Source organism: Periplaneta americana, chromosome 8, assembly GCF_040183065.1.
Source record: "Periplaneta americana isolate PAMFEO1 chromosome 8, P.americana_PAMFEO1_priV1, whole genome shotgun sequence".
Lineage (NCBI taxonomy): Eukaryota > Metazoa > Arthropoda > Insecta > Blattodea > Blattidae > Periplaneta > Periplaneta americana.
In genome coordinates this window covers 43,602,323-43,618,650 of record NC_091124.1, presented here as the reverse complement: position 1 = coordinate 43,618,650, position 16,328 = coordinate 43,602,323, and the positions used below count along the sequence as shown (strand labels likewise).

Genomic DNA, 16,328 nt, shown 5'->3' with positions numbered 1-16,328 from the left:
ATTAGGAACATTAAATCCAGACGTTTGAGATGGGCAGGGCATGTAGCACGTATGGGCGAATCCAGAAATGAATATAGAATGTTAGTTGGGAGGCCGGAGGGAAAAAGACCTTTAGGGAGGCCGAGACGTAGATGGGAAGATAATATTAAAATGGATTTGAGGGAGGTGGGATATGATGATAGAGAATGGATTAATAGGGATAGGGACCAATGGCGGGCTTATGTGAGGGCGGCAATGAACCTCCGAGTTCCTTAAAAGCCAGTAAGTAAGTAAGTAAGTAAGTAAGTAAGTAAGTAAGTAAGTAAGTAAGTAAGTTTCAAATTACATTATAATGGACTTTGCAAAGAGAAAGGAAAGAGAGTACTTATCACAAATTTTAGCACAATGATTCTTATAATAAATATGATTAAAATATTTCCTGAGGACAATATCGGAAATTTCTTTTTTTGCTTTTTACGTTCTTGACTTAAAATAATTTAGTAACAATAATGATTCAAATGTTCCATAGTTATCGGAAGAAAAATAAATAAGGTAAACTTGCGAATTCTAAATGAGGCAGTAGAGCAAGTGAACAGCTTCAAATACTTGAGAGGTATACTTATTTTTTTTTTTTTCATGATTTGCAGTTTCATAGCAAGGACTTTGCCGACAGACCTTCTACTGCCCCCTACTAATTGGTTGTCATAAATAAATGTCTTCCTTACTGTGATGGAAATTTTGTCTTCTCTTGTTAGTAACCAATCGCAACCCTCGTTCAGAAGAATTGACAGGTTCCCGTCAAATCCACGTGGAGGCAGAGTTGTCGCATCTTTTCCGAATTCCAAGAATCCCGTCAGTCTCATTTCAAGGGTCACCAGGATTGTGGCAACTGTGCAATGTTGGGACGAGGGGACAGGATGGAATTGTCAGAGGTGTTTGTGTAGGAAGTCATAAATCTGTAAGTGGGTGTTCAAAGGAGCCACCGAACTGCACTCCTTGAAATAAAATAAGGTATACTATAAGCAGTAACATGAGATGCTGTCAGGAAGTCAAAAGAAGACAGCAATGGCAAAAGAAACTTTTAATAGAAAAAGGAGCATCTTGTGCGGACCTCTGGAGAAAGAACTAAGGAAGAGACTAGTGAAGTGCTTTGTGTAGCATTTTATGGGGAAGAAACATGGCCATAACGACGAAGTGAAGAGAAACGACTGGAAGCATTTGAATTGAGGATATCATATCATATATAATATATCATATCATATCATATCATATCATATCATATCATATCATATCATATCATATCATATCATATCATATCATATCATATCATATCATATCATATCATATCATATCATATCATATCATATCATATCATATCATATCATATCATATCATATCATATCATATCATATCGCTAACACTGGTTTATGAATACGAAAAATGTTAGTTCGCTGAACATCCACCGAAAGCCAGCGATAAGAATGTCTATGAATACGGGCCTACATGTTTAATATGTGGACTAAGTCAAGAGTCACGCACGCACGCACGCACGCACGCATACACTATATTGGCGAGATAAGGTGAGGCCGAAAATTCGCCTTACATTAACTGGTATTTTCTGACGCTTGGGGAAAGACTCGGAAAAACCCAACCAGGTAATCAGCCCAAGCGAGAATTATTGAACTTAGCCCGAGCTTCGGATCGGCAGGCTAGCAAGTTTTTTTCTTCTAAACATTTAATCACGTACGTGATTCTTGCTGCAATAGTGGGAATAAATTTGAGACCTGGGAATTCAGTGTTAAATGTATCTTTTAAATAACCAATGCAGCATCTTCTGCACAATTTCGAACGTTTAAAGTTGTCAATAATATTTATGTAGATGCAGTTCAAATAATTAGCAACAGATTTTGGTCTTCCTACTTTATAATCATCGATTTTAATAAAAGAAGTATTGTTAGTTTTTGGATATTGACAAGTTTTATATTAAGATAATGCGCAAAACGAAAAGTTACATTTGTTCGGATCAAATTTCTGCACATTTAAAGGCAAAACTAACATTCTTTCAATTATTTATTATCATAATACACTGTTTTGTTAAACTGACTGAGCATATTGGGAATTAAATCTATGGCTTTCCCAAAATACGTTATGAAATGTTTCGTATAAATTAATTTTTATCTCGAAAACGAAGCAAAAACGAGCAAAATTGTATTAAACTTTTTTGTTTGAAAAATCTCAAAGAACAACTATCTGAAATTAAAAAAAAAAAAAACATTACTTAGAGCTGACTCTGTATACTTCAAAAATAAATGTAGTCTACACATTTTTCTTTTTCAAAATTTTCTGTTAAAATGTTGCCAGACATTTTTTAAATATTTTTTTATTAAAATAATTGCTATTCTTGATAAAAATTTATGTGGTCCTCATATAAAGATAATCAATTTCCTAAAAGTTTAAAATCAAGCTAAGGCTCTCCATAACGAAATGGTGCAATAGCTATGCTTCGTTAGTAAAAAGAAGTCGCTTTGGACATTTATTCCTTTGTTTTTCAAGTTCATTGCCGGATATAATAATAATAATAATAATAATAATAATAATAATAATAATAATAATAATAGTAATGATAATAATAATAATAATAATAATAATAATAATAATAATAATAATCCCTATCACCACGGTATGGCGCGTCCTCAGGTTGCGGATAGAGGAGACGGCCTCCAGATATGGAGGGTAGCTGCGAATATATTGCATAAGCAGTCGTGGACAGCCGATAAGAGGTGGTCCTCCAGCTCGGGGGTTGGGAGAAGGGCTAACAACCCATCATCGTAAAAAACAACTTGTTACGAATCCCTACAATAAGCCTCGGAATAGGACTGATTCTCTGGCACGACCACAGCAAAGGAATAAGGTTTTGAGATTTGGCACTTGGCTTAGGAAAATATTTGGGGCTAAGCGGGATGAAGTTACAGGAGAATGGAGAAAGTTACACAACGCAGAACTGCACCCATTGTATCCTTCACCTGACATAATTAGGAACATTAAATCCAGACGTTTGAGATGGGCTGGGCATGTAGCACGTATGGGCGAATCCAGAAATGCATATAGAGTGTTAGTTGGGAGACCGGAGGGAAAAAGACCTTTAGGGAGGACGAGACGTAGATGGGAGGATAATATTAAAGTGGATTTGAGGGAGGTGGGATATGATGATAGAGACTGGATTAATCTTGCACAGGATAGGGACCGCTGGCGGGCTTATGTGAGGGCGGCAATGAACCTTCGGGTTCCTTAAAAGCCATTTGTAAGTAAGTATGTTGTAAATATGTGTACATAAATGCAGTATTTCATGCACAGATCTGTTATGGATATCTGTGCAAAGTTTCATTACTCTAGATGTAGGCATTCAGGAGATATTTTATTTCTAGTGCATTGGACTGTAACAAAACTCTGTTTTTTGTTGCATTTAAAGCTGTTGTTGTTAGGCCTTGAAAGTTAAAATTCCCACACAAAAATTTGTTGCTAAGAAAGCTATTCTTCATAACATAAAAACTATACTGAAATAGACCCATTACAGTACACTTATTGTTACTTAGTTACCATTACAGTACAGTTTTGCGAAGGCTCTGGAATAATATTGCTCTAAATTTTCAATGCAAAATATATTTTATTTAAAAATTTAAAAAACATGGTCGTTAAAAAAAAGTTGTACAATACCCGTTTGTGAAGTGCATTACAAAATCTTGGAAACTAAAAACGAGCAGAGCGAGTTTTTCAAACTTTTCTTCGATTTTGTAAAAAAAAAAAAGCACTTTCCAACCTTGTATTGTAATATGCTGTTAAAGTTTATAATTTACATTAGAATATCAATGACGCGATGAAATCATGAATACAGTATTATTCAAGAAACCGTAAGTTTTTTGGCACCGTGTTTTAAAAAGATAAAGAAAATGACCGAAATTAATCAAAACTCACTAGCGCTCCCTCTGATAATACCATAATATAGTTTTAATTATATTATTATTTGTGTAGATGTGACCTACTCACTTAGATACTAATAACGCAATTCACCGCTATTCTAAATCACCATGTATATGAAAGCTTTCATGCCAGTCTGTTATTTGGCTGCATGCTATCTGCTAGCACATTTACAAAGTAAATAAAACAAAATATTAAATAAATGCAGTATATTAACTCACTGGTAGACAAATATATAATAATTATTTTCGCAAAAAGAAAGAAAACTACTGGAACTGTTGTTTTCGAAACACGTCCGGATTATGACACAAAATCAATGCCGCTCCTGTTTTGCTGCAGCTCGCTACACGTGCCACTTGTTGCTCGTCAGTGGGTCAAGCGGCCCTCCCACGCAGGCGGCGGCGGCGGGGACGCCACAAAGGTCAGGGGTTAAGCAGCCCCCGGAATGCGTCTGCTGAAATCTGCCACCCTCCGCACCGTCTTAACCTTGGAGTAAGTTCAAAAGGCGAAGGGAGAAAGATGCATGATGCTATCAAGAAGCACGGGGAGGTATTAAATGCCAGCTAAACATTACTGCCCAAGATCTATGGGATGATCTGCGATAATTTTCGAGGCAAAAACCGCTACACGAATAAGTTTCCTTTCAGTAGTTCGGATTCTCTTCCAATTAATATTCTACCACAGCTTCTTTAACGCCATAGGGTAAAGCAGCTTCCATACGATAAGCGCTAAAGAATTACGATTATCTTATCATCTCTGAATAGCCTCCGTCGTTTAAAAGGAACGTCAAATAAAGATTAATAATACAATTATCATCTTATCGTTTATGAATAATCTGTCGTTTAAAAGGAACGTCAAATAAAGATTAATAATACAATTATCATCTTATTGTTTATGAATAATCTGTCGTTTAAAAGGAACGTGAAATAAAGATTAATAATTACAATTATCATCTTATCGTTTATGAATAATCTGTCGTTTAAAAGGAACGTAAAATAAAGATTAATAATTACAATTATCATCTTATCATATATGAATTATCTGTCGTTTAGAAGGAACGTCAAATAAAGATTAATAAGTATAATTATCATCTTATTGTTTATGAATAATCTGTCGTTTAAAACGAACGTCAAATAAAGATTAATAAGTACAATTATCATATTATCGTTTATGAATAATCTGTCGTTTAAAAGGAACGTCAAATAAAGATTAAAAAATACAATTATCATCTTATCGTTTATGAATAATCTGTCGTTTAAAAGGAACGTCAAATAAAGATTAATAATTACAATTATCATCTTATCATTTATGAATAATCTGTCGTTTAAAAGGAACGTCAAATAAAGATTAATAAGTACAACTATCATCTTATCGTTTATGAATAATCTGTCGTTCAAAAGGAACGTAAAATAAAGATTAATAATTACAATTATCATCTTATCATTTATGAATAATCTGTCGTTTAAAAGGAACGTCAAATAAAGATTAATAATTACAATTATCATCTTATCGTTTATGAATAATCTGTCGTTTAGAAGGAACGTCAAATAAAGATTAATAATTACAATTATCATCTTATCATTTACGAATAATCTGTCGTTTAAAAGGAACGTCAAATAAAGATTAATAAGTACAATTATCATCTTATCGTTTATGAATAATGTGTCGTTTAAAAGGAACGTCAAATAAAGATTAAAAAATACAATTATCATCTTATCGTTTATGAATAATCTGTCGTTTAAAAGGAAAGTCAAATAAAGTTTAAAAATTACAATTATAATCTTATCGTTTATGAATAATCTGTCGTTTAAAAGGAACGTCAAATAAAGATTAATAATTACAATTATCATCTTATCGTTTATGAATAATCTGTCGTTTAAAAGGAACGTCAAATAAAGATTAATAATTACAATGATCATCTTATCGTTTATGAATAATCTGTCGTTTAAAAGGAACGTCAAATAAAGATTAATAATTACAATTATCATCTTATCGTTTATGAATAATCATTCGTTTAAAAGGAACGTCAAATAAAGATTAATAATTACAATGATCATCTTATCGTTTATGAATAATCTGTCGTTTAAAAGGAACGTGAAGTAAAGATTAATAATTACAATTATCATCTTATCGTCTATGAATAATCCGTCGTTTAAAAGGAACGTCAAATAAAGATTAATAATTACAATTATCATCTTATCGTTTATGAATAATCTGTCGTTTAAAAGGAATGTCAAATAAAGATTAATAATTACAATGATCATCTTATCGTTTATGAATAATCTGTCGTTTAAAAGGAACGTGAAGTAAAGATTAATAATTACAATTACCATCTTATCGTCTATGAATAATCTGTCGTTTAAAAGGAACGTGAAGTAAAGATTAATAATTACAATGATCATCTTATCGTCTATGAATAATCCGTCGTTTAAAAGGAACGTCAAATAAAGATTAATAATTACAATGATCATCTTATCGTTTATGAATAATCTGTCGTTTAAAAGGAACGTCAAATAAAGATTAATAATTACAATGATCATCTTATCGTTTATGAATAATCTGTCGTTTAAAAGGAACGTCAAATAAAGATTAATAATTACAATTATCATCTTATCGTTTATGAATAATCTGTCGTTTAAAAGGAACGTCAAATAAAGATTAATAATTACAATGATCATCTTATCGTTTATGAATAATCTGTCGTTTAAAAGGAACGTGAAGTAAAGATTAATAATTACAATTATCATCTTATCGTCTATGAATAATCCGTCGTTTAAAAGGAACGTCAAATAAAGATTAATAATTACAATTATCATCTTATCGTTTATGAATAATCTGTCGTTTAAAAGGAACGTCAAATAAAGATTAATAATTACAATGATCATCTTATCGTTTATGAATAATCTGTCGTTTAAAAGGAACGTGAAGTAAAGATTAATAATTACAATTACCATCTTATCGTCTATGAATAATCTGTCGTTTAAAAGGAACGTGAAGTAAAGATTAATAATTACAATGATCATCTTATCGTCTATGAATAATCCGTCGTTTAAAAGGAACGTCAAATAAAGATTAATAATTACAATGATCATCTTATCGTTTATGAATAATCTGTCGTTTAAAAGGAACGTCAAATAAAGATTAATAATTACAATGATCATCTTATCGTTTATGAATAATCTGTCGTTTAAAAGGAACGTCAAATAAAGATTAATAATTACAATTATCATCTTATCGTTTATGAATAATCTGTCGTTTAAAAGGAACGTCAAATAAAGATTAATAATTACAATGATCATCTTATCGTTTATGAATAATCTGTCGTTTAAAAGGAACGTGAAGTAAAGATTAATAATTACAATGATCATCTTATCGTCTATGAATAATCCGTCGTTTAAAAGGAACGTCAAATAAAGATTAATAATTACAATGATCATCTTATCGTTTATGAATAATCTGTCGTTTAAAAGGAACGTGAAGTAAAGATTAATAATTACAATGATCATCTTATCGTCTATGAATAATCCGTCGTTTAAAAGGAACGTCAAATAAAGATTAATAATTACAATTATCATCTTATCGTTTATGAATAATCTGTCGTTTAAAAGGAACGTCAAATAAAGATTAATAATTACAATGATCATCTTATCGTTTATGAATAATCTGTCGTTTAAAAGGAACGTGAAGTAAAGATTAATAATTACAATTACCATCTTATCGTCTATGAATAATCTGTCGTTTAAAAGGAACGTGAAGTAAAGATTAATAATTACAATGATCATCTTATCGTCTATGAATAATCCGTCGTTTAAAAGGAACGTCAAATAAAGATTAATAATTACAATGATCATCTTATCGTCTATGAATAATCTGTCGTTTAAAAGGAACGTGAAGTAAAGATTAATAATTACAATGATCATCTTATCGTCTATGAATAATCCGTCGTTTAAAAGGAACGTCAAATAAAGATTAATAATTACAATTATCATCTTATCGTTTATGAATAATCTGTAGTTTAAAAGGAACGTTAAATAAAGAACTACAATTACAATTATCATCTTATCGTCCCTGAATAGCTTCTGTAGTTTAAAAGGAACGTTAAATAAAGAATTACAATTACAATTATCATCTTATCGTCTATGAAATAAAGGTTAATAATTGCAATTATCATTTTATCGTCTGTGAAACTTAAAAGGAATTTTAAATAAAGAATTACAAAGTTACAATTTTTATTATCTCATTATGATGTACATCGGCTCCATAATAAAATTAACAAAATGTTGTTCTGACACAACTTTGCAGAGTATGGTAGAACAATACGTGATGTGTTAGAAATATTTTTCGGATATTTTACCGACGTAAGGAACAGTAAAAAAATCAAAGTCATCATTTTTTATTGCTCTTAAGAGAACACCAATGAAATAGGCCCATGAATTGTAATAATACACTTAGTTATAACAGTAACATTAGTCTATTATTATCAGAGACCGGAAGTTTGGCAGAATGCCTTTTTAAATGTGTTAAATCTATCTTAATTTTGAAAGTAAATCTGTAGGAATTATACTTTTGTGATTAAAACGTCACAGTTTTATGTTGCCCTTTTCCGCCTTCTATAATATAAATGCCTAATTTACAAAATAAATGCTTATGTATTGCCTTTATTTGATTATTTATCTATTATTTATTAATGTATTATTAAAATTGCCTGAGGGTATATTTTAATTTATTTCTATAACCGCTACATTGAAAGTGACTTCACCGAATGTATATTGTTGTCTTTCAGTCAGTTCATATTCTCTTTGCAACAATGAGTGCTGCCGTGCAAAAAATGTATAACAGTAAGCGTTTTAATTATCGCTTGTGTTTATTTGACAAGGCAACAATGAGTGCGGGTCTAACGTTATTTTTCTTTCAGTTTTCATTGCGATATTGTTGTAGCTAGTTAAATATTTCAACTCGCAACATATCAGTACAACCAAACACAAAAATGCACTTTTCAAGGCTACTGGGAAGATTTCTTCGCTTCCAACAGTAATTGCCACATAATCTCAATTTGCATTCGACTTATGTAAAGCTTTTCTTGCTGCCGAAATCCATTTGTGGAAAGTGCAAGGTTGTGGGTCTAGTGCAAGGTTTTTGTAATTGCCTTTTATTGCGTATTTTAGCTATTTATAATGCCTTTTTTGCCTGCCTATTTCAGCTATTTATGATGCCTTTTTGCCTGCCTATTTTAATGATTCATAATGCCTAAACTCCCGGTCTCTATTATTATAATTATTATTGCTATAATTTTTATTATTTTACTGTTGTATTGACTGATTTTAATTTCAATATGTACACGATGTGTGAAATGCACTTTCACATACCGGTACCTAAGTTGACTGTTTTGTGACAAATAAAAATCTCCCAATATAATAATAATAATAATAATAATAATAATAATAATAATAATAATAATAATAATAATAATAATAATGCCACTATCGACTAGGGTTGCCAACTATTTTTGAAGAAAATACTTACTTACTGGCTTTTAGAGAACCCGGAGGTTCATTGCCGCCCTCACATAAGCCCGCCATCGATCCCTATCCTGAGCAAGATTAATCCAGTCTCTACCATCATACCCCACCTCCCTCAAATCCATTTTAATATTATTCTCCCATCTACGTCTCGGCCTCCCCAGTCTTTTTTCCTCTGGCCTCCCAACTAACACACTATATGCATTTCTCGAATCGCCCATACGAGCTACATGCCCTGTCCATCTCAATCGTCTGGATTTAATGTTTTTGAAGAAAATACGGGAGACAAAATTTCACATAGGAAATAGACAAATTATTCGCTTCTAAAAACAACTTCATTCTACACTTCGGCAGCTAGACTTAAATTAAGAGTATTTTGAGACAGATTTTGCCGGAAGTAATAGTGGAAGTCGACTGCAGTTTTCAGCTCTGATTTGATTAAATGTGTCGTATTCCTGTTTCGAACATCTATCCAATTATTGTTCATGACATGAAACATCCTCTTTGTATGAGTTTTACTACTTGGTATGCTTAGAACAAAACTAGCCAGTTTTTCCAAATTTTTAACAACAATACAATTTGATTTTAGACGGATGAGCATTAAAACCCATTTCTGGCAAGCATTATCATTACAAAGACTACACATTTTAATGCATATCTTGATCAACAATATTCATCATATAAACAATCATCATTCACGGCAAAATCAAATGTTTGGAATAAAAACAATTATATTATGCAAAAATAAGTGAGAAGAATTCTCGAAGAGAAGAATAATACGGGAGCCGGGAGACTGTTAAAACTTAGGAGCAAATACGGGAGATCCCGGGAAATAGGGAGGGTTGGCAACCCTGCTATCGGCACAACACACAACAAAACAGCGATTGCAACATTTAATTGAGGCAGCTTGAAACTCTCTGCGCAGTTTCCTCGTATTCTAGTCGCCATTTAACGTTCGTGCTTTATCTATATAAAATGCGGCAGTCAAGTAGAAGCCATCTACAGTCATAAACAACGAATTCATATCACAGTTCGCGACTTTACTGACTCTAATATATTTTATCAAACTTTTTATCTTTGCCTGAATCTAACTTTTCTCTCTCTTTCTTGTCCTATTTCAGTTTTAAAACGTATAACAGGGCTACCCAAGCCAACAGTGCGCAAGCGAAACGTTTTCAAAAACTTATTCAAAATATATTCATATGCAATCAGAAGTCTGAGCATTTATGATGATGATGATGATGATGATAATGATGATAATAATAACAACAAAATTCTCAGAAGACATTTATAGATCTACTCATTGGAAAGAAATGGGCCTATGGTCTGACATGAGTGAAATATCAAACACAATTTTAAGAAGTGCGGCACCACAATCGCATTTGCCTTACAAACTACAATAGGTCTACGCATGGCTTTCATCTAATGTGCAGCCCCAAATGTATTTTTACGTTTAAAAGCTTGAATTATAGCATGGTATGCTCCAGAAATTTTTATTCCTTAAAAGGGTTGAGAATGTCACACTGAAAATGTATGCAAACTCATATAATTATAGTACAGCATATAGTACTCTTCCAGAAATCCAAGTCAGATTGCTTAGAAACCTTGCATCTTTCATTCATTCATTGTGTTCTGCCCAAGGGCAGGTCTTTTACTGCAAACCCAGCGTTCTCCAATCAAACAGCACTATCTTGTTCACATTCACAATTTAGGTTCAACTCACTCCAAGTCTCATGCAGAGACTTCATTTTTCGTTACCGCTTCCTCTTCATCTGGAAGTTCTGCCTTCGAGTTTGTCTTTTAAGTGATGGTGCTTCATTTAATTTTGGATGCTCCCTGTTATTATTATTATTATTATTATTATTATTATTATTATTATTATTTATTTACTTACTCACTGGCTTTTAAGGAACCCGGAGGTTCATTGCCGCCCTCACATAAGCCCGCCATTGGTCCCTATCCTGAGCAAGATTAATCCATTCTCTATTATCATATCCCACCTCCCTCAAATCCATTTTAATATTATCTTCCCATCTACGTCTCGGCCTCCCTAAAGGTCTTTTTCCCCTCCGGCCTCCCAACTAACACTCTATATGCATTTCTGGATTCGCCCATACGTGCTACATTATTATTATTTATTAGTATTAATTATTATTATTAGTATTATTATTAATTTATTATTAATTGTATTTATTATTGTCATTATTGAGTATAATTAGTTACCACTGCCACCGGGTATTATGCCCATTTGAAGTGTGAATAAATACATACATACATACAAAATGTATAAACGATAAAATTGGTAACATAGTGCTTATGCACAGAACAAATTAAATATTACATAGACATGTTGTTTCAGATAACGTTGAAATACTACACAGTGTCATTTAAAAATGTTCTCGGTAACGTTATGATTTTCACAACAATAATCGGAAAAATATTTTGCATCCATAAAAATATTCTCATTATAAATGTAAGGTTTGATGTATCTGAGCATTTTGTCCAAAATTGTCGCATTCAATTTTAATTGCAATTATGTGTTATTTTTTAAACACCCTGTATATTTATTTCGTTACTAATTGAAGAACCCTATATATTTATTTTACATCTCCCGAAGTAGTTTGAAGCTCGTTTGGTTGTTTTCCAAGCTTTTCGTTTCTTCTCTTGACGGAGATAATACAGTTAGCAAAGTATTTATCTGCTCTCTCATACGCTTTATCAAGAGATTCCGGGAAGCGTGTTATAGGTTTTCCTCCTCACAACACTTGATTATGTTTGCAACAACTTCTCTTTCCCCAATTTGGTGGTTTGATTTCATCTTATCCGCCATAATGCGCTGTTCCATCTTCTAATTTACAGTTACAATGAAGAAGAGAATTGACAATGTTTCTTGGATACATATTACGTCTCTATAGATACGCTCCAAGATCGCATTACTTTCCAGGAAGTTCAATTAAACTTATGACTACAATACTATTCCAAGACCTCGTACATAAGAGCGGCTTTTCCACCGCCAGTTTTCTTCAACCTCCAGGAAAGCACGGACAGCATGGAGAATAACCACATTGACTTCGATTACACAGGGTTGCCATGTTTTGGCGCTTTACATGACGAAGAGTCATTTTGAATTACTTTTTCATGTTTTCTGAAAAAATGAAATTCATTTTCTTCAAACACTCACAGTTTTTATGTAATTACTTAAATGCGCTATATTTAAATTTCGCGCGTGATCTTATACTACAATCGATATAATCTATCGTAAAGTCATTAAACACGATAGACTGTGAAACAACCGATACTTCTCGAGTTGTCTAGAAGTAGTGTACATAGACGTATTACAGTCATGTGATAATTTTGAAGTAACACGAGAGAAAAACATCTTGCCGCCTCTTCACATTGAACTGGGAATAATGAAATAGTTTGTGAAGCATTGCATTGTTTTAAATATACAAGTTCTAAATTTTCCTTTCTCTCTGAGGTTAAACTTAAAGACGGAATATATGTGGGACCCAACATAACAAGTTTGATGTAAGATGAACACTCTGAAAATTTAATAACCCAAGAAGAGCGACTAGCTTGGACAGGATTTAAGAATGTTGCTGACAATTTCTTGGGGAATAAGAAACATCCAGATTTCAAAAACTTTGTGGAATATATGTTGTTATGATAAACTTAGGATGCAAAATGAGCATTAAAATCCATTTCCTTCATAGCCATCTTGATTGGAGTTTACAGCGAAGAACACGGAGAAAGGGTTCATCAAGATATGAAAGAAATAGAAAAGAGTTATCAAGGCAGATAGATGAAGTGATGATGGCCGACTACTGTTGGTCTATGAAAAGAGACAATGTGGAGCTGCAACATGGAAGACAATCTCGAAGGCACAACTTCCAGATGAAGAGGAAGCGGTAACGAAAAATGAAGTGTCTGCATGAGACTTGGAACGAGTTGAACCTAAATTGTGAATGTGAACAAGATAGTGCTGTTTGATTTTGTTTACAGTTCAACCATTTTCAAAGATTACTTGATTTCTGTATTTAAATGTGTTAATATTGCATGAATGGAGCTTTAAATATAGCAATTCTTCAAATAATTATACAATTTTTTTTTCGTACGTGATAGGCAAAATCTGACTTCAGATCCTTCAACAGAAGCCAACAATTAATCTAAATCAATCTTCGATATTAAACGCTTTGAACCAAAATTTAATTTCGCAACCTTGTGTTATAACTTCGGAAGGAAGCACATTTTGGGCCAGTTTCACCAGCAGATACTGATTAATAATAAATTTAACATAAAAACTGTTCCATAACAGTTGTTTTTAATTGGTTATTTTATGACGTTTTATCAACTGCAAGGGTTATCTAGAGTGTAGATGTCATGAAGGTGATAATGCCGGTGAAATGAGTCTAGGGTCCAGTGCCGAAGGTTACCCTGCATTTTCTGGGAAAATGAGGGGAAACCCCGGAAAAAATCTCAACCAGAAAACTTGTCCCAACCAGGATTCGAACTCGGGCCTACTTGTTTCACGGTCAGATATACTAACCGTTACTCCACAGCGGTGGACTGAACAGTTGTTAACTTTAACAATTTGTTGAAGTATTTAAGTTAACATCAGAATTTCCTGTATTAAAACCTGAACTATGACTGCTGTAAATTACGCTGTAATATGTCCTTCTTGCTATCCACTGACTAATAATGGTTTAAATAAATTGAATATTAATTGCTACTTTGCGCTGTATTTTACAGAATGTTTACTTTAACCCTCATTACCCATTCTTGACTTACACCACTTCTGCTCTGAACGGCTCAAATATCTAGGAATAACAATAGACAAACGGCTTACTTTCACGCTGTATATTCTTGACAAACTCAGACTTGCCCATCAAAAACTTCTACTTAATTTGACGTTAAAAACTGGTCATTAAGTGAATTTCCAGCCGAATAAATAAATAATTTCCAACATTTGCTATAGAGGTTAGTAATCTCCCAAAGATACTCTACATTTGAGGTATAAAAAATTGTGGCTATACCTGGTAAGGCTTATCTTGTCTCAGTAGCAATAAAACCAAGTCCCTTCAAATGAGTGTGGAGATTATAGGAGGGTTGTAAATTTTCAGGATTCCTTTCAAAGTCTTGTTATTGTACAGGCTCAGTGATGGAATTATACAGTACGAAGAGAGATATTTTGTTACTTTATTTTGCGCTTCAGAATGTATCAACTAGTACTTTCCGCCACTGGATCGCTTCACTCCCCTCATCGCAATAACAACACAGACGAGGTAAGACATATCTCCTTTCTCTCTCTTTTCACAGTGAGACAAGATTCATCACACAGACTTTAGCATCATTCGTTTTGAAATAAATAAAGAAAGAAATGTGTTAGTTCTATACAAATCACTTTGTAGTATGAGGAAATATTTTTAACAAGGAAAAATGCTAATGCACAGGGCTAACGGCTTCAAAGCTGGGTACCTGGATCTAATGAGTGGTCTGAAGAATACATATTATCATGGAGGCATGAGAATGGTACTCACGTCGCTGAGTGCTTGGGACGGCTTGAGTACCAGGTTGCGCGGCAGCGAGCTCTCGGCGCGGTTGGGGCAGCCCGGATCCGTGGGCAGGTCGGGCACGATGTACACCACGTGCTGCTCGAACTCGTCCTCCCGCATGCTGGACAGGTCCCAGCTGCCGTCCGCGTCCGGGGCCCCGCCCTCCTCCATACTCTCCTGCAACACAGATCATCGTAAACACATCGTTAGTTGCTTAAGGAATTATTACTTATTTATTTTATCTTATTTTAAATAATAATAATAATAATAATAATAATAATAATAATAATAATAATAATAATAATAATAATAATATTTACTTACAAATGGCTTTTAAGGAACCCGAAGGTTCATTGCCGCCCTCACATAAGCCCGCCATCGGTCCCTATCCTGTGCAAGATTAATCTAGTCTCTATCATCATATCCCACCTCCCTCAAATCCACTTTAATATTATCCTCCCATCTACGTCTCTGCCTCCCCAAAGATCTTTTTCCCTCCGGTCTCCCAACTAACACTCTATATGCATTTCTGGATTCGCCCATACGTGCTACATGCCCTGCCCATCTCAAACGTCTGGATTTAATGTTCCTAATTATGTCAGGTGAAGAATACAATGCGTGCAGTTCTGCGTTGTGTAACTTTCTCCATTCTCCTGTAACTTCATCCCTCTTAGCCCCAAATATTTTCCTAAGCACCTTATTCTCAAACACTCTTAACCTATGTTCCTCTCACAGAGTGAGAGTCCAAGTTTCACAACCATACAGAACAACCGTTAATATAACTGTTTTATAAATTCTAACTTTCAGATTTTTTGACAGCAGACTAGATGATAAAAGCTTCTCAACCGAATAATAACAGGCATTTCCCATATTTATTCTGCGTTTAATTTCCTCCCGAGTGTCATTTATATTTGTTACTGTTGCTCCAAGATATTTGAACTTCTCCACCTCTTCAAAAGATAAATGTCCAATTTTTATATTTCCATTTCGTACAATATTCTGGTCATGAGACATAATCATATACTTTGTCTTCTCGGGATTTACTTCCAAACCGATCGCTTTACTTGCTTCAAGTAAAATTTCCGTGTTTTCCCTAATCGTTTGTGGATTTTCTCCTAACATATTCACGTCATCCGCATAGACAAGGAGCTGATGTAACCCGTTCAATTCCAAACTCTCTGTGTTATCCTGAACTTTCCTAATGGCATTTTCTAAAGCGAAGTTAAAAGGTAAAGAATAATAATAATAATAATAATAATAATAATAATAATAATAATAATAATAATAATGATAATAATAATAA

General features: G+C 33.3%; 1 protein-coding gene across 4 annotated transcripts in view; it reads right to left on the bottom strand.

The window, feature by feature from the left end:
• Nucleotides 1–16,328, bottom strand: part of Blimp-1 (PR domain zinc finger protein 1) — a 454,433-nt gene that overhangs the window by 87,622 nt on the left and 350,483 nt on the right. For all 4 annotated transcript variants that reach the window (XM_069832827.1, XM_069832830.1, XM_069832829.1 and 1 more), the window contains one exon: nucleotides 15,011–15,202. In XM_069832827.1, coding sequence (XP_069688928.1) covers nucleotides 15,011–15,202 — 192 coding nt within the window. The remainder of the gene's footprint in view (nucleotides 1–15,010; nucleotides 15,203–16,328) is intronic.